The sequence below is a fragment of the Haliaeetus leucocephalus genome, unplaced genomic scaffold (genome assembly GCF_000737465.1).
Source record: "Haliaeetus leucocephalus isolate CR32 unplaced genomic scaffold, Haliaeetus_leucocephalus-4.0 Scaffold173, whole genome shotgun sequence".
Classification (NCBI taxonomy): Eukaryota; Metazoa; Chordata; class Aves; order Accipitriformes; family Accipitridae; genus Haliaeetus; species Haliaeetus leucocephalus.
Window position 1 is genome coordinate 2,375,418 of NW_010972609.1, and position 19,845 is coordinate 2,395,262.

At 41.6% G+C, this 19,845-nt stretch overlaps 1 protein-coding gene across 4 annotated transcripts in view; it reads left to right on the forward strand.

Annotated features, from left to right (window-relative positions):
• NAV2 (neuron navigator 2) overlaps nt 1–19,845 on the forward strand; it is a 416,926-nt gene that overhangs the window by 301,468 nt on the left and 95,613 nt on the right. For all 4 annotated transcript variants that reach the window (XM_010563702.1, XM_010563699.1, XM_010563700.1 and 1 more), the window contains 4 exons: nt 4,965–6,063; nt 8,810–8,922; nt 12,474–12,582; nt 14,546–14,935. In XM_010563702.1, the coding sequence (XP_010562004.1) occupies nt 4,965–6,063; nt 8,810–8,922; nt 12,474–12,582; nt 14,546–14,935 (1,711 nt within the window). The remainder of the gene's footprint in view (nt 1–4,964; nt 6,064–8,809; nt 8,923–12,473; nt 12,583–14,545; nt 14,936–19,845) is intronic.

Here is a 19,845-nt window from a genome sequence, read left to right on the forward strand (position 1 = left end):
TGCCAGGTTGCTCTTGTTGGGAATGTTCTGCTCTACCTGCTCGTGGTTTGGGTTATGGAAAGATTGTGATTTTTGTAGTTAGCTCCTGGCAGAAATGCAGGCATTTCCATACTTCAGGGGTTTACTGAGGTGTTAAGTCATTACTGAAGAAGAGAATAGCTCGGCTAAAAAGCTTTCCTCTGTAGGTGTCGTGGTCACTAACCCAGACCAGTAGGACTCTTATTTGTAGTGCTTTGAAAGAGTCTTCTGGTGGGTGGATAGGAAGGGTCAAGACTCAGCAGTTATTCCTCTAGATGGGAAATGATGAAACTGCCACAGTGGTTTCTGCAGTTCTGACACTATAATGTCATAGAGCAGATCTGCTTTTACTTCCTAAATTAGAATTTGGTTGTGGATTTGCTTTAAACTCGGTTATCTAATCTGTGGGCTGGACTAAAAGATATCCCCCTTCATGAGAACTTCTTATTTTTCCCATAGCTGTGAAATAAAAAATGACAGCTTGTTCATTCTAAAATGAATAAAAATGCTGTTAAGTTCTTGACCCTCCTAAGGAGAAGTAACTATGAGAACATCCTTTGTCTTTGTGTTGCCTTTCATGCTTATAATGATTGGTTTTGAAAGTTTTCAGTTATAGCAAATCAAAGTCCGCTTGCTTAGAGTGAACATGACAAATGATGGGAAATTGCATATATTTTCTCCTGACCTTATTATAACATAAGCTCTCAAAGACTTCAGTGGAAGAATTAAATCATAAGCCTTCAGTCTCTTTTTTTTTTTCATTACAAATGGGTAGGTTTGCAGATGCAGTTAAGACTTTGCAGGAGCAGCTGAAATCAGATTTACCCATGCTACAGTGCGTATTGGCATTGGAACTAGACCACCAACATCTTTTTTAACAGGAACGCTACGAACAAAATAGATTTCAGGCCAAGATTTGACTTTGAAAAGAGGAAAGCGATCATTATTTATTGTAGACTGTAGCTTGGGTTTGAAAACATTTCTTTTATGGTCAGTTTTAGTTAATGGAGGTTGCTGAAGAAAGAAAATATCTCCCTCACAAAGGAACACATGGGAAATAATAAGCTTATTAATCAGATGCATGAAACCTGCTCTCCTTTTCATGAAAGAAGGGCCTATGCTATGCTGAATAAAACTTTCCCCTTTGCATGCTGATGTGTTATCCATGTATTGATGTTACTGCTTCATTAGGAAACCTAGCATTTGAATCTACATTCTGGCAGCAGAACCCCTTTCGTTTACCAAGATTGGTCTGAGGGGTAAAAGAGCCAGCAGACTTGTTTGTAAGAAAAGAGGAGAATCTGAAGTCTGAGGTTTTCTTAAGCTGAAGACATTTTTCATGAGTGTGAAACCTTTTATTTCTTTTCTTAATTTTGCATGGTGCAATGTAACAACAGATTTGAGGACTTTGAATTTCCAGTTTCAGTGTATTTGACCCGAGTGTGAATCAAAATCCACTGCACTCATGTAAGAAAATATCTTCTGTCCTTTCACAAAGTGTAGCTGCTTAACATGTATATTTAAGAGTTTTTAAATGTTTTTCACTCATTTCGGATGTGTAGCATCCAATGTTCACAGAATTAACTTCCTGGAAAATGTTAGGTAGAGACTCTGAAATTTACATTAGCTTCCCAATATATTCACTTTTTAAAATGTTACAGTCATAGTATTGTTGTCCTAATTCTGATTTCTCTAACATATCCGTAAACGAGGAGCAACTCTGTAAATGGAGTTACATTGTACTCATCCCACACCACTGGCAACGGAAGCAAAATTAAGTTCCAAACAGGAGGGTGTATGTGGGAGAGCTGGGGACAAAGCGAACGCTGTGTTTAAAAACAAACAAACTGAAAAAAGTGTGTTTTGTTCCGTGACCAAACAATTAAGAAAAAAAATAATAATAAAAAAAAATCCTGAAAACATTCAAAGAAAGGAGAAATGAAAAAGTTCTGGATTTTGTGGGGAAATAAATTTTGAACAATGCTTTTGGTTTTGGAAAACAAGCCATTTCACTTGATCCAAGCCAAGCCTTTTCCCCAAAAGTCCGTGGACTGGAGCACTCACCCGGGCTGTTGGGATGTAGTTGACGTCCCAAATGAACCAACACTTCCTATTCACTACCAGGAAAACATTGTAGAGCTGGTAGGAACCCTGTTTTGACGTGGGTTGCCTCCCGTTTCGGCTCCCACAGCTGACCTGCAGCGTGTTAACAGCCAGCTCAGCGAGATGGGGTCAGAATTTACGGCTAGGTTATGGACCGCAGCCCCGTCCTTGGGTAACTCTTGTCTCTGGCGTGTGCCTCGGCCCGCGGGTCACAGCTCGCGCGAGGACTCTGCGTAGGCTCCGAGTTCTGGTGAATGCAGGATGGCTTTGTTCGTACCGATACGCGCGTTGCCTGTATTAAGAACCTGTTTGAGAAGAACGCAGATTTTTTTTCCAAGTCTGTTCCGTTGGCCGCGTGCTCAGAGTGAATGCCGTTTCACCCCGAGCTGGGTTTGTGTTGCGGCATATGTTGTACTAACCGAGTGCGCAACCAGCTCTTCTGCTTTGTAGCTGCATCCCGTACCAGTAATTTTCCATTTTGTCACCCTTATATTGTCGTGGTCCCGTTACTCCTTGCAACTTGTTTTTTCCGAGGAAGTAAAGGGTTCCCTGCCCATATCGATTAGTACGTTAGGTTCATCCCTGGACCCAGTTGTAAATTCATCCTAGGCATGTTCATGAATCACACACGGGCAGTTCTGATGATTTATGGGCATGGGTACCCTTTGTGTTGAGATCTGTTTAGCGTGATTAGGCCAGAGTGCATTTGGATTAGGAACTTAGTGTTGGAAGTGCCGTGAATCTCCGGTTTCTGTAGAAGTATCCCGATATTGAGATGGGCAATTTTTATTTTTTTTAAAGGAAGCTGTACAGATTAATCGTAAATGATGCACAATTGGGACTTTCGTGAAGCTTTCATTACATTGTTGGGCGTCTTCTGTGGAAGGTGGGCTGAGACAAAGGCTTGCTTGTTCTGAGTTTACAAAAGGAGCATGGTGCAGTGTTGCAATGGGAAGTAGATTTTGATGGGTAGGAGGACTTCAGGAAATAAAAATAATAACAAAGCAGCGGCGTATGGGAAGAGGCGTGAAGGAAAAAGCAATGGTGCAGAGCTTTGGAAAGCAGAGGGAGTAACGTTTCCAGCAGCTTCTGAAGGAGTTGTGACCTTCGTTCCTCTCTGCTGTCTGTAGGCAGGGTGCTGTGATGGGGGGTCACTGCGTCCCCTTGCGCTGGAGTCACTGCGACTCCTACGCTATCGCTTCTTCAGTCCCCCTTAACCCATCAGATTGAATTTAGCAGGCTTGAACAGAGCAACGAGAGGACCAGGTGGCATTGGTGTTTGGGACATTTGGTGGCTTGATTTTCCTTCTGTACTAGAGTAAAATGGGAGTAATGCCCTGGAAGTCAGCAGACTGGCACTAGCTTAAAAGAAGTACAGTTCCTTTCTGTGTCTCTAATCCAGCTCTTGCTTCCTTCCAGCCCATCTGGGTAGTTTGCCATAAGAAAAGGACTGGCAAAACCGGCCAGCATAATAGTTATTGGTTAATAACAGAGTCCTGGAAATCTCCTGACTTCAGTAATACTTTTAAAAGTATCATTAATTCTTGCTATCCCATTCTGTCCACAACCACGTGAAATGACTCAGTTTGTTATTAAGGAGTCTCTAATACTCTTAGAAACCCGATTCTAGGCTAAGTCAGGAAGATGTATGTGCTTTAAATCTTTAGTAGATCTGGTTTGGATCAGAGGAGGGAAGTTAACAGAGCCGTATCTTCCCCGAGCAGCTGAAAGTGAAGGAAAACAGTCCCTGTGTGGTTGCAGCGGCTCATGATTTACAGGGCTGAATTCACAGGGCTGCTCCCGCTGCCGAAAACGCACGCTCTCAACCGCTGTTGATTTTTGAATTAAAAAAATGCAGCTCTATACACAGTTTACTTTATTGCTGGAGGGCAGGGAAATATAGGTAAGAGCCGTTAATCCCCAGCAGGCTGCTGGGCAGGCGAACAGACATAGATGACAAAAGTTAATTGGAAACATGAGCAGTTTAACAGAAAACATATTTGTGATAATTGAGAGAGTAACGTCTCCAGAAAGGAAACTCTGCAAAGAGAAACTTCAGAGGAGAAGTGGCCACTGGTAGGTGAGTGTGATTTTTCAAGCTCTCTTTAAGCTCTGAACTAATTTCTTAACAAGAACAAATAACATTAGAAGGAACTAAATAAATAAAAGATTTGCTTTCTCTGAGGGGGGAGGGTTGTACAGTTACTGCCACTAGTTGCTCTTACAGCTGGATTAAGAAATGCGGTAATGCTTAATTTAGGTTCATTGCATAAGGACACAATTGGTTTTATTTTTGTACATGGAGTTTTCTTCTACCTTTTGTATATGAAGATCTCACACACGCCACCAATAACTGAAAGGACTTCAGTTTTAATTTTTTCCTTACTCCTACATTTTTTTTTATACGTTTGAGGTTTTTCTAAGAATCGAACTTGGACAGCAAGTATTTTGCCAGAAGCAGAGGGAACCCTTAGTTAGAAAATAGTGCTGTGTTTTTGTTAGTGAAAAAGTATTATGAACTTAATAAGGGAGAACACATTGCAAAACACATTTTGGTTTGAATTGGAGGAGATTCTTTTTTTTTCTTGAAACGGCAAGTTCATGTAAATTACATAGCAGAAGCTCGTTGCTGTTCTGCTGGGTAGGAAAAGAAAACTGGCTTTTATTTTCTTTCAGTGATACTGATGTTGAGAATACTAATATGTGCCTATGTTTTTAATGTTATTAGTGTAAAGTTCCTTATGTTTCATTACAGAAAGAATCTCGGACTAGCTATAATACCAGGTACTACTGTGTTGGTTTTTTGGGTTTGTTTTTTTTGTTGTTGTTTGTTTTTTTTCCAGAGCCCACAGACAGTACAGCCTCCCAGCCCACAGGAATGAATGAAAATGTCTCATCCTCAGTTCAAAGCTGCAGCAGTACCGTTAGTTGCAATAACTCCTCAGCCATCCCTCAGCCCAGCTCTGCTATTAAACCTTGGCGCAGCAAGTCTCTTAGTGCTAAGCACACAGCTACGTCTTCCATGTTATCCGTAAAGCAGCCTATATCGGAGCCTCCAAAGCCACCCTCAGAAATCGCCAAAACAACTCCCAACGGTCAAAAATCCATGCTTGAAAAATTAAAACTCTTCAATAGCAAAGGAGGCTCCAAAGCAGGAGGGACAACGCTCGAGTGTCCGGGCTCTCGGGACAACAGTTGTGAAAAGCTGGAGACGCTTCTCAGCTTTGAGGAGAGCGAAGAGATTGATACCGCGAATCAGAATGTGAACAATCCGGGATCGATGTCCAGTAGTCCCAAAATTGCACTCAAGGGAATTGCACAAAGGACTTTTAGCCGGGCACTAACTAATAAGAAAAGTTCTCCAAAGGGTAATGAGAAGGAGAAAGAGAAACAGAAAGAGAAAGAAAAGGATAAAAGCAAAGACATCGCGAAGAGAACATCTATCACTGAAAAGCTGGACCTGAAAGAGGAACCAAAAGAAGAACAGACAGCACTAGCAACAACAGAGATGCCAAAAAAGTCCTCCAAGATCGCAAGCTTTATCCCTAAAGGAGGAAAGCTGAATAGTGCCAAGAAGGAGGCCTCTGCCCCTTCGCACAGTGGAATACCAAAACCAGGAATGAAAAACACCACAGGGAAATCCTCAAGTGCCCCCGTTCCTGCAAAGGAAGGCGAGAGAAGCCGCAGCGGGAAAGCCGGCTCGGGGCTCTCTCATCAGAAGTCTCAGCTGGACAGCAGGCATTCCAGCTCCTCGTCCAGCCTGGCCTCTTCAGAAGGAAAAGGCGTAGGAGGCCTCAACAGCAGCAGCAGCAGCCAAGCTGTCAACGGACCTGCCGCCACGACCCACACCACAGGGAGCAATACTGTGAGTGTTCAGCTACCTCATCCCCAACAGCAATACAGCCACCCGAACACCGCCACGGTAGCTCCCTTCATGTACAGGTATGGTCAACTTCTCCCAACGGACTGTTTTGAACGTGATGCTTAGATAGGAAGCTTCGTTTTGGACGCTCCTTCAGCGGGGTGAGGCAGCGAGGTGAATGCCACGTCCCGTAAAAGTTTCTTGCTTTAAGAGAGTAGACAATTTATACATTTACGCAAAAAACGTTGACAAAGGCCGTCGGGCTAAGATGCGTAAGAAATTGTGGTAGATAGGAGGGTGGGTAGTTCTTGCACCCGACCCTGCTAACAGTTAAGATGAGACTGCTAACACCTTCTTGACCAGGTACTGCTCTCGCCTGTTTTTGTACCGTGTGGATTAGGTTTGGTTTGTGCATCGTAGCTTTAAAAGTTGTGGCGGTGCCAACTTACGACACAGATACGCTCATTCTCTTCAGTGTGGCTAACAGCAGTGGAGCTGCCTCGCTATAAGCGGTAATGGGAAATCTTAAAAAAATAAAATAAAACTAAAAATCCCTTAGTATAGGTAAGGCCAGGCACAAACTCTGCCGTTCTGTGCGTTAACCCTGAATGAGATAAGCCAAAGAGCAGCCATATGGGGTCTCAACTAACCTCCATCTAGTCCAGCATCTTCTGTTTGGCAAAGGCAGTAGAGGATACGTAGGGAAGAGTAACGAGAGGGAAATCGATAACAAAGCTTCCAAAGGACATGCTCCCAAGCCTGACCGTGACACAAGAAATTCCTCAGTCAGATGGTGGGTTTTTTGGCTTTGGCGGCCATCTCCTAGTTTTCTTTGACACCACTTAATTCTTTCATAGGAAGAGGACGCAAGCGGTTGTTCTGTCTTCATCATCATCTTCCTGCTCATGATTTGAGATCTCTATCATATCCTTCCCTCCCTTAAGATGTGACTTTTCTAGGCTAAGGTGTTGTAGCCTGTTTAGGTTTCACTTGTAGAGATGCCGTTCATAAGCTTTGGTCATCTTTGTCGCCCTTTCCCATCATTTTTTCAGTTCCACTATACGCATTTTTACCTTTGATCTCTTGGCAGACGTAGTGTAAGAAATGGTTGGCCCCTTTTTTTTAAATAAAAGTGAATGTAAATGGAGTCAACCTGAAGGAGAGGGATGCCAAAGGCCTATGTAGGAATGCAAAATAGGAAGAGCGACCCTTGAGTCTTCTGACCGCTTGAGTGTCCTCCCTGTGTGTACGGAATAAAATGCCAAGTGTCCTTCTGGGATGCGGTCACATGAGAAGGAACCAACTGGGAAAAATTAGTCTGACTAAAACTGGGTTAATAGTACATGTTCTTGATTTCCCTTGCTCTTGCATTCATCTACGTACATCAGCGTTATTGTTGCATCTTTGGCTGAAGGTGGGATCTACTGCAGGTGGGATTTTCGGAGATTTGTTTCTAGTTAAAAATTGCCAGTGTGCAGTTTGTACTATTTTAATCCATAATTAAGTAGAAAATTGTGATTGCAAACTGATTGCTTTATTGCTTATCCCTTATAACCTCCAAAAATGTGTTCATGATGCTTTGGGTTGTTAGGTTTATTACTACAGTGTCCTGTCAAAAGATAAAGTAAAAAGCACTCTACTTGGTGTTCGTCTTAGTTTGAACATAGATATCATCATCTAAAGTGTAAAAGCAGATGCAATCCATACGTTTTCTATAGTCTAAACATACTGGTAAACTCTAGGCAGTGTGTATTTGGCTTTTTACAAAAAACAGTAAGGAAACTACCTATTGGCAGCTGGAGAAAATGCTGAGAAATTGAAAAAATAATGTTTACTTTCCATCATTGGAGGAAGAACGGCCAAACTGTGTAATCTTGCTGGCTTTAAAAGGAAGGAGAAAAGTCAAATTGTATTGATTTGCAAGGCAAACGTAGAGCATTATTATAAATTTACTATCCAGACACTTTTTGTATCTGCAAAATGCACTTGTTAATGCGTTGCAGGAGTAGTTTCAGGTTTTTTTCTGCTATCAGTTAAGGTTACTTTATTCTAAACTTTTCAGCTGCCTGTAGACTTACTTTTTGTTTGTTGGGTCTTTTTTTTTTTAAAAGACATGAGGAACTGTTCTACATTTCACATAGGGTCAACTGAAATTAAGAATATTGCAATAGCAATTCCCTGCTGCGTCTTCACTTTTGTACAGCACTTACCCTTTGGTCAGGAGAACTTCCAGCCGCTTGTTGATGTGGCTCTAGGGGCAAAACATAGTGCAAGTAGTAAAATGAAATGAGTCAAGAAATGTTACTCAAATCTGACAATAGATTCTTACAACATCACCTTTCATTACCTGACAGCCACAGTGTCAGACAATAAATTGGAGTTTGATGTTGGTTTTACCCAGTCATTCATTTTAAAATACAAATGAGAGACATTGGTAGTTATTGAAGGGAAAGTAGCAGGAGCGTAACATGCCATCATGTAATACCTGCTTTATGTTCCTCCAATACAGGCTTCATTAGAGAGGATCAGACTAGCCACAACTGATGTTATTGATAATTACAATGTAGCTGGAAACGCAAGTGTCTTAAGACCCTGTCTGAAGCCTATTTTTGACTATGAATTTTTTATTTTTTACAGCTGAGTGCTTGTTTCCATTTCTATGACATAATTCAACATGGGAGTAATGAATTATGTAAAATCAGTCTGCTGGTCTATTCTGGAGAGAGGGACAGAGTGGCTGACGGCAGGTGCAGTCGTCTAGTTGTTATACGTGAGATACTTTTGATGGCGAGTGACTGCACATCTCTGTTTTGTTTTGCCTTCCAGATCACAGACAGACAATGAAGGGAATGTAACAGCTGAGGCCAGCACAGGAGGGGTCAGCATGGATTCTGCTCTTTATGTCAAAACTGGACAGCCTGCTCTCGAAGACCTCTCAGGTATGTCTTGCAACGTGACCTACTGACTGCGGTCTGGTTAAGGAAGAAAGGGCTTAAAGCAAGTTTGAGGTCAGGAGCTCCCTCTTTAGGGGGTGGATTTAATTTGGTTTTATTCCTAATGCTTTAGTTCTTACTACTTACGATATTTCTTTCAGCTCCTCAGCAATGGAAACCAGGTGTCAATAATCTGAATACTAGATGCTCAAGTTCTGCACAACGGTGTGCCCCCCCAATTTCTTGAAATCATTAGGAATGCTGGGTACTTAACGTTTTTCTAGGAGATGTGCAGCATCTTTTAGGATTAAGCTATTGTAAGGATCCGAAGTATTTCCAAGCATTTGATATTTATTTTTTACTTTTTAAAAGTTTGCTTCAGAGCTTACAGAAGACAGTAAGTTAATTTCCATGGCGTTTTGGTTCATTTATAGGCTTGGAGGAGGCTCCGTATTCACTCATGTGAATCTGATCAATTTGAGAAGTGATCTTTGCAGCAATAGGAGACCAAAATCCAACTACAGTTTACTATGTCCAGCACGCAGAAGCTGAAACTGATTGTAATTAGAATACTAGCAGTCTAAATTAGAAAGTACTTTATATGTTTATCTAGAATTCCTGCTACTGTAAGAAGTGTATGATAATTAGCAATAATTTTTAAGCTTATCAATATAACAAAGCAATTTTTAGCAACCATATTGTACTAAAGATCTAAACTGTGGTTTTAAAGTCACAGTCAAGTCTCTTCCTATTCCAATTGCAGCACTGTCTGTGACTTTGCTTACTGCATGCTGTTGCAGTATATCTTGTCAGTAGAATACCTCAGGGGGTTTTTTCATCTACTTAGTCTTGGCGTCTTGCAGCTTAATGCGAGTTTTGAAACCGATTGTCCTGCTCGGAAAAATCATGTGGCTAAAAGTCGCACAATTGGATTAATTTCATACCGTGTTAGAAATTCTGTCAATGCTGCGTTTATACCTGCGTGCACGTGTATTAATGGCAAAGGCAAGAGGCAGAGTCATTGGGTAGGAAAAGGGCTGCAGGAATGCATAAATGAGCGTATCTGTGTGTGTGGTTTATGTATAGGTGGATTAAATATTTAAAAGGCAACTAAATGGCACGAGGGATAAAATCCTTGAGAACGTTTTTGGGCTCATATTTAAATATGAGAGCCAGTTCAAAGTAAGAAACGCAGAGTGTCCAGCTGCTTAAACTTTTTCAGTATTGCCTCTTAATCGTTGTATTACCTAGCCTGGATGTATTTCAGCCTGTAAACTGAGCAGTGTTTATAGATCACAAAAGGTCTTTAGTCTTTAATGACAGATGTTATGTAAATACCAACTATTATTCCAGTAGAATATGTAAGTTTGAGGATCCAAAAATGGAAGACAGCTGACAGCCTCGAACAATGGAGATGCAAAACCCAGCTGTGTGCAGCCAAACCCCACAGGCAGCAGCAGTCCATAAAGGGCTCTTAGGGGAAAAGGAGCAACCAAAACAAAACGGTCCCTCAACCCAAATAGATGAGAAGAAATAAGGGACAGATTTCTTCCCTCCCTACATAGCAGGTATCGATGCTTTTAATTGAAAAAACACGTACAAAACAAAAGAGAGCACAGGCAGAGAAAACTGGAAGCTGAATAGTTTAATGATGCTACCTGTTCATGAAGAGCTAAGTGATTTAATAATTAAGTTCTAGTGGCACTATGCAATGTCTGTCTTTTAAGTATGCTTATAATTTAAGCAACTGAATGTCATCCAAGTAAAAATTTGCTATCAATTTAGGCACAAGAGTGATCTCAACAGAAATTGGTCTAGCTTGTCTCATGTATGTTTTCTTAAGAAGTTACCGACCGTTTGCCTCAGTACCTATGAGACAAATGATCTGTAAAAGAGCACTGCGACCTTTGTTAGGCTAAAGGTCTATAAATATTTTATGTTCTTTACTGCAAAAATTTGTAGATCCATGAGTGTAGAAAATGTTTTCTTTCCCAGAGACCCGTTGGCTGAAGGAATTAGCCTTGTTAGGCGGCTATTTCCAGTCCAGCCAGATCATAACTGTTTGACCGTTTGGCCTAAGTGAATTGTATCTCGGGGACATTATTTCCCAGGGAGTAGAGACCCATTAATAAAAAACTGCTAATGTGGACACTACCTTAGCCATTGTTGTTTGTCTCAGAAGCGCTAATGATTGTATAAACATTAATTACTATCTTCCCCTCCCTAGATAGTTCCCCCGTAGTCGGGGCCCCAGCACTTTGGCGAGTAGTTTGTGCTACTGCTGCTTTGCCGGCAAGAGTATGTGGCTTGGGTTTTCCGTGCCACCAACCTGGCATCTTTCAGAAACATGAAGTTTAAAGCAAAGAATGTGGAAAGTTCCGACAACAGCTTATTTATCTGCTCCTTAACGCTTCTGATTTGTGTAATATACTGATAGCCATTTAAACTAGCAGTCATATGGATGAACAGTATCCTGGCAGCTTGAGAGTGCATCACCTGCGCAGAGGAGGCAGATACAAAATTTGAAAAGTTTTAAATTTGCTGTAGTATTTCCTTTTGTCATGAGTTGTAAACCCTTTAGAATGAAATTGTTTCCTTCTGTGCCCAACAGAAGCTTTGTGATGGCTTTTTGGAGGTTTTCTGTTTCAGCATTCAGCTTACAAAGAATATGTTGGCCCTACTAGGAGTTCACTTCTCTTTAACCTCTTAGAAGGTTTAATCATATAAAGCTCAGCTGAGTTAGCAACCAAAGCATTTCTTAATTGACAGCTGAAGGCAAATACATAAATTATGCTGAGGCGCTAATTAAATTATTAATTATATAAAAATAAATTATGCTGAGGCACTAGGAGGACTTCTTTTATCTATATAAGCTCTACTTTTAGAGTTAAAGAACAGGACATAAATGTGTTCTAGAACAGAGTATTTAAAGAACAGGATTTTGAAATGCCAGGGAAACTAAAAGTCATCCCCCAACTTCATGTCACATAGCACATTTAAATAACGGTAACTGTGTTGTGATGTTGACAAGCAAAAACTTCTGCTATTTTACCGAAAATATCACTTAGCATGGAGCACCCAGTCAACACAATTTAGTTTATTGGAAAGCTGCTGTTGTAGAATGAGATCTATTTAAAATAGTAAAAAGAAGATCTAGTGAAAATACAGCGTTGGAGAAATTGGCTGTGTTGGGTTGATGTTAATTGTGTCGATATATGAGATGGAAAGGGTGGTATTGATGGAGTGTGTCTTCTAATGAGGTTGAAAGTTACCCAGAATTTAAATTGGGTCATATAGGGAAATGACAATACAGAAACATCTGGTGCAGAGGCAGCCTGTGAAATAAAGTTAACAGTGCAGAGCTCGTTCTCAGTCCGGCTGCGGCAACAGCAAGTGCCTGCCACAGGGGAACGGTATCTCCATCGTAATCAGTTTAGAGTGTTAAATAACAGAAAGTCAGGGAAAAAATGTGTTTGAGTCAGATTCAGGCAGAGGTAATAGCTCAGTTCTGTGCTGTTTCCCGCCTTATCCTTTCTCATGGTTGATTTTCCCTGTAGGAGAGGATCCAGAAACTCGGCGGTTACGAACGGTGAAAAACATTGCCGACCTTCGACAGAACTTAGAGGAAACGATGTCCAGTTTACGGGGAACCCAGGTCACTCACAGGTAATGGCATGACTTTGTTTATGAGAAAATGGAAATCATGGTGCTCTTACTTTACATCTCTCAGATCTGGCTGGGTTGCATCCTTGAAAAATGGCTAACGCTGACAGTGGAAGATACCGATCCTGTACTTTTTGTCTCTAAAGCACGGATTCTGAATAACGTTCAGTGTTTATCGAGCTGTAGGATGAGTAATTGGTGGTGGCAGGTTGTATATAGAATCAAAGGTGGAGGATAATCAGTGCTTGTTAAATGTGTTAGGTGATGTTTGAATATAGGTTACAGTTTAAAATGTTTCTTCGTCTTACTCTTGAAGAACTTCAGTGCATTACACCCCTCTCCCCGATGTGTAACATTTTGTTTAAATGAGCAGGTGAACTGTGCCTGACCCACTTTATCAAGTGCATAACTTGAATTCCTGACCAATCTTTGGACAAACAAATTTTTCTAATAGTATTAGTCATCCATGTATATAACTGCTTTTTCTTTGTAAAGCAGCATTTGGAAATCTTCAGTATTTAAAATATGCTCTAAATAAACAAAGGCTGTTATTACATTTAAACATTCTGTGACTCAGATCTTTTCAGTGTTGAACGGGAGGCTCGAGAGAATAAGCTGTTTGGCCCCTAATGAGGTCGGGGTCCTACTTAGAGCTCAGCGCTTTACAGCCTTCAGCCCTAAATGAGTTCATTGAGGGAACACTTTGTGTTTTGGCTTTGTATCTAAACTGAGGCAGAGCTTGCAAAGATGAACTCCCCATGCTCTTTTTCTTTTCAAATTTCAATTAATGTGACAGCTCATTATGATTTGATTACTATAACCGGAGGATACAAAGGTTTTTGCAGTGTATATATAACATTATATCGCAAATAGTACAATGCTGCTTATTTTAACAAATATCCACAATAAAAAAAAAAAAATAACACCAAGTCAGTTGAGCAGGAAAGGAAAAGAGGAGCTCATGTGGGTAAGAGGAGTTGCAGCTACAGATTAGCTGCAAATAAATTACCCGCAACTAAGCTGCGAGTGTTCAGGGTGTAGTCTTGCAATCGATGCGCATCACCTGAAATCTCATGGTGTAGCAGTCCCATTTTTAAGGTTCCATATAGCAGGCAACATTTAATTAAATGCATTTATTTTTTTTAAGCACATTGGAAACTACTTTTGACACCAGCGTCACTGCCGAGATAAGCGGTCACAGCGTTCTCAGACCATAGGCAGACCATACTAGCGTTACTGTTGGAAGGGATGCAACGTATTCACACGTTCAGTCGTGGGAAATGGAAGCTTTCATACAGCTGATGCTTCTCAAAAAACTGTATTTCGAGGCTGTGACCTAAACCGCTTTTGTAACCAGAGCTCTGTATAAATATTATCAATATTTTGAAAAAAATATTCAATTCATGAATATACAAAATATATTTTGAAAAACAAATTTGTTTTGCCTTTCTTCTTATTTTTTCATTTAATCCTTTCTTCAGTGTAGAAATAGCTACTGCCTTGGTGCTGGACATGTCTCCAGAGCTTTAGGACTTTTCATGAATGCAGCCAAAAAAGAAAATACATCAGAAAAATGGTACTTCAGCTGGTTTTCCTGTAGTCAGCTTAATATCCCACTCCCTTGCCTGGAGTGGCAAAACCATGCTATAATAGAGTTATATATGACTGAAGATGGAAAGTTTATGCTTTGATACTGTGGATAATCCATTAAAAAGTTTCTGCTTAAGTCTTCTCACGTATATGTTGAACACTTGGCCTGGGTGCAAGAGTATCGTTATTTAAGAACAGTATTGGGGGAATGGACCTAACTCTCTCCAGGCGTTGTAGCAGGTAAATTCTGTTAACGCTGTTACTTACACTGTGTAACTTGGTGAGTGTTCAGGGTGTAGGGTCTTGCAATCACCTGAAATCTCACGGCGCTCCCCATAGCAGGCCAAGCTTAATCAAACGCGTTTCTTTTTTGAAGCACGTTGGAAACTACGTTTGACACCAATGTCACTACCGAGATAAGCGGCCGCAGCATTCTCAGCTTGACGGGACGCCCGACCCCCTTGTCGTGGAGACTGGGGCAGTCCAGCCCTCGCCTGCAGGCAGGCGATGCTCCGTCGATGGGCAACGGGTATCCTCCGCGGGGGAACGCCAGCCGCTTCATCAACGCGGAGGCAGGACGCTACATGTATTCGGCACCTTTGCGGAGGCAGCTAGCGTCTCGCGGTAGCAGCGTCTGCCACGTGGACATCTCGGACAAGGGAAGCGATGAAATCGATCTGGAAGGCATCGCCATGGATGCCACTGGCTATATGAGCGATGGGGATGTGCTGGGCAAGAACATCAGAGCGGATGACATCACGAGTGGGTGAGTGTCTTTTCTTCTTAAGTACTATACGTGATTTGTCGGTTGTATTTAATGATGCTGTATTCCCGTGATTATTTTGGAGAAAGACAAAAAACCCAAAGATATCCTGCTAGTTTTAATGAGCATTTGGAGGGACAGTTCGTTATCACAGTTAATTTAGTCGGTGGGATTCAAGTACGTGATTTAAGTTTTAAGTGCATGTTAAGAAAATATTCCTATGTATGAACACACCCTTGCACGTGATTAAATGTTTTCCTGAGTCAGGGTTCATTGTGGTCGAGTCAAACACATGCTGCAACTTTCATTTATGCCCACAAGATGGAGAAAGTGAGGCATTTTCTGTACTTTTACTAAAGCCTTTTGCTGTCTGAACTTTTAGGGACAGTTCATGGGAAGGGAATGAGTGTACATCGCTGTGTAGGGTAAAGTAGTTGTACAGGCAAAATAAAGTCTAAAGAACAAGTTAGTGTGCAGAAATATGAACCTATAGACAATTATTAACAAGGTTTTATATCAATGTTTTGCCTCTGCCTTGATTGGAACAAGCATTTGTTCTTTGCTCCAAAGTCAGTGTTCAATTCAATGTCTCTTTCCAATTCCTTCTGGAAAGTACAGTCTTTTTTTTTTTTCTTAGCTTACGTACATCAGCGTTAGATTGATGTTAAAACTGATCTTTGAGATGTAAGTGGCATATTTATTTTTGTGGCAGCCTTTTCCCTGTCAGGCTGTCTTACATCCTTTGCTTTTCTGTAATTTTTTTATAAGTGACATTTCTTGTAGCATTGGCTTATTTGGAAGATTTAGTGTCTCTTACTGAAATAGAAAGCTTGGAATCCAGCTGCTGCTTTTTCACTAACTTAACCAGTTAAGTTACGCAGCCTGGAAACGTCCATTAATTCTGTCCACTGTGAATATTTGGATGTTTTCACACTGTCTTTTTTGTAAAGCCAGACACTTTATTTTTTAATTCTTTGTTAGGGAAGCATATAGTAAAGAAGCTGATGCAAAAGCCAGTATAAAGTTTGATTTCAGATAAAGCACCAGTAACTGTTGCTGCATCAATAATGTCTATCATATCACTAAAGCGCCTCGTGTTTTCCTCAAATAAATCAACTTACACTTGAGTTTTGCAATGTTTGTTGTAGTAACAGTTATTGCTTTTCCTCTGGACTATGACTTTTATGCAGACTCATGGCTGTTATTTTGGTCTAGAATTGAGGAAGATAAATTCTGAGTAGCACCATAGTTTTTATAAAACACTTGGAGTATGAGCTGAGAAGCATCGCTGGCAGAATTGTGTCAGTTCAGGCTTCTGCTGCTCATATCCTAGAGGAGCCCCAGTCTTTGCAGATCTTTACTTAGTGAATAAAGTTCAGATTCCAGGCTGAAAAAGGAAAGAGTAAGAAAGCTGTTGAGTTTTTGAATGGTATTTCCAGAGAAATCTGTGCCTTCACTCATCTCTGTGTATCTTTTCCTTTTCTGTGTCTATCTGGTCATCCTGTAGGGTAAAAAATGGAAGTCTCCATAGTCTGAAAATACAAAAGTGGTCTTTGGATTCTGGGTCTAAGGTACTAATAATGTAATAAAATGTTTTTGCCAGTTGGTACCTCTGTCACCAAAGCTGTGAGTTATGTACCAAGAATGGTGAACGTAACATTTAGCAGAAGAGTTATACGCTCCACAACACCTCACTCCTAGTCTTGGGTGTTAGAACATCTTTAACTGAGTACCTGGCTCTTATTTCCTACTAGTTTTTAAAGGAGGGAGGTAACTTTCAGGTTTTTACTCAAATAACCAGCCACAGATTAAGAAATGAGATCTCAATTTAAAGTTCCTAGGACAAGAAGAATTATGTGAACAAATGTCTTTTTCTTTTCCGCATCTTTTGCCTTTAGCTACAGAAGCCTATTTTGCTAAGTGATGCAAGTCGGTTCATTGATTTATGTAGCACTGTGTAGTCATTGGCGAAGTTGGAAGGGCAGAATGTGTATTGTAGGTCAATCCATCATCAGAAAGATCCCGCTCCGTTTCCAGGTTGTGGGCAGGGTTTGGAGGTTGGGCGGTTTGAACATCTTCTCGTTTGCTGCGTCGGTGGGCGTTTGGAGGGAGCATTCCTGGAAGCAGCCCCACAGTGCTGGGGTTACATAGTCTGCGGAGATGAATCGTGCGTGTGGATTCCCCGAGAAGGGAGTATTGCAGTATGGAATTGCAATAACAGCGTTGGATATAATGAAGAGAGATAAAAAAATGAGGGTGTTGACTTTGGTGAATCTCACTGACACCTAATAATGCTGGATTACCATGTCCAGTACCAACAGATGTTTTGGTAGCCTGTTTCATAGGTTATCGTGCCCGATGTCGGTTTATTCCCAATGATAAAAAAAATAGGATAGCATTGTGTCTTTGTGGGAGAGGAGTAATGCACCGCTGAGAAATCGGAGAGGTTGCACGTAAAGAAAGCATCCGTGTGACTTGCTGCAGAGCAGCTCTCTGAGATCACTGTTAGGGCGAACAGGCCTGATGTCTCCAGAAGCTGAGTTACAGTATGTGGAAAGCAGCACAAGAGGGCATTTATAGCATGAATAGCTCTTTATTAGCTGGTATGTGTTTCACTTTGTCATTTTTCAGAATTGCTACAATCCTGCAGTCTGAAAACCTTGGATCTGTGTTTTCGTTGGCAAACTGATAGGGAAGGAAGCCAAAATATTTGTTACAGCCAAAATAAATCCAATAGCCAAGATAAACTCTTTTAGCCCTGTGATCCTGATGCTTTCTCTGAAATGTACTGGGTCATGGGAAGTTTCGTTTGGCCTTCTTTAGTAAGTCTGTTCAAGCAGAGCTCTGGCAGACACCAGGATTGCTTTCATAGGGTTAGAAGGAGTATCTTTTCCAAACGGGCAGAAAATATCTCTTAAACTAAGAAAGTCTCCGGGGGCGGATCAAAGGTAAGAAGTTGTCTTATTGTGGGAGCTAAAACATCAACCGAACGACCAAGCAGCAGGACCAGGATTTGTGCGAGGTGGGGATCCTCGCACCCAACCCAACTACCTCCCGGGGCGGTTGGCTGAGCTCCAGAGCCTCCTCGGAAAGTGGCACCTCAAAGCCCGCAATTGTCTCACCCATCCACCCCAAAGATTGTCCCAGGTGGGGACGTTAACTCTCACGGCTTTTTTGGGTTTGTTCGGAAGGTTTTGTCTGCTTCAGTCTCCCTCTAGCTACTAGCGTACGCATTCCTAAATTTCCTTTTTATCTGTCCTTGGAATGGAGCGCCAGAGCTGTTGGTCAGAAAGGCCTCTTAAAATTCTTTTCTTTTCATTTAATTAATCCTCTGCCCCTGTTTTCATTACCCTAGTGCTTTCGGCTTTCTATGCAGAATTAACAGCGTGGATATACCGATTAGTGCTGGTCACAAATTTTCTCAGGAAACGGCTTTGGGTCCACAAACACAGCTTGTCAAAACAATTCTTTGCAGAAGCACGGCTTTTTCCAGCTATGTTCCAACAAAATGTAGATTTGATGATTTGACAGCTCAGCCACCCTAGAGCCTGAACTTCGTGGCAGGGCAGATGCGAGTGGCCCCGTGCGTGGACCATGGTGTGCTGCATGCCAGGCTGGGCTTTGGGGCATGCCCAGCTCGTTCTTTTGAGAGTATCTCATTAAGAGAAGTTACCTAGTGACTCTCTCGTACCTCAATTAGCCAGCCTGGCAGTGAACTGCTCCCTCAGCTATTAGATGAGGACAGAAGGGCTCAGCCTACGTACGATGTTCAGGGGCCCTATGCTAAAATTCCCCTTGGAGCGACCTCCCATGGGTGCAGCAGCTGTTGTGGGGCAGGGGAAGACTTTTTACCGTTTTATTAACCTCCCCATTTATTTGATGCTTTGGGGATGATACATTCCCATTCCAGATCTCTGTTTTCACAACGTCTTAATGTGCCTGTGCGCGCGATGCTCACGGGATTACGATTCCTGCTTGTTTATTCAAGCCTTTGTGCTCCCCAGGGATCTTTTTGCGAGCAGGTGAATTGAGAACATGGATGAAAGGATGCAAAAAGGGAGAGCAGGTCACTCTGGGCTGGGGAATCAGGCTTAGGCTTTACCCTCTGCTTCTGCTCCGGTCGATCAAACCCACACAAAAGCATTGTGCCCTGGGTAGAAATCACCTTTGTGGTGCCGAGGCCTGTCTACCCTTGAGTAACATGGACCAAAACCATCACTGAAATAGAGTTCTCTTGTAGGCTGAAATCTAGGAGTTATATCAGTTTGGAGGCAAAGAAGAGTTTGATATGAAGAGCTGAAATTGAGGACTGATTTCACTGAATGTTGAAGTGTCATTGATATTTGTAGGATTCTTGCGGCTCAGCTGCTTGATTTTGTTCTATTTGTCAGACAGCGACGCATCTTTTTCAGATGTCAGGCTCATATGTGGCGTAACAGACCTTCACTTGGTCTGAGGTTTTAGAGAAAGGAAAGGAGGACTATGCAGTTTGCTGCTAATGAGAATTTGTTCTTGGTAACAGTAGTAAAGAGAAACCATTTCCTTCTAAGCTGTCGGCAACAGGAATGGTTGCTGCTCCAGGTAACGCATGGCTAGCTGGAAATCAAGAGTGGCTGAGCCAATCACGGTCTGAATGAGAACCTGTTCACCCTCTGCATGGATTCAATGGTAGCAATAGTCTTTTCTGACCTATTTTTTGCCGTGGTGATCACCACTGTATTTTTTCTGTACGCTTTGAGTTACAGTGGGTTAGTCATTTTGCTGGTCAGTGCTCTTTAAATGGTATGATTTTAGTGATAAGATTCCATCTAAATACAGTGGATGGGTAAAACTGCATTCCTTATATGGCTATAACACTTCAACATGACTAAGAATCATTTGGAGGTTTATTTTATTTTTCTTCTCTGTTTGAG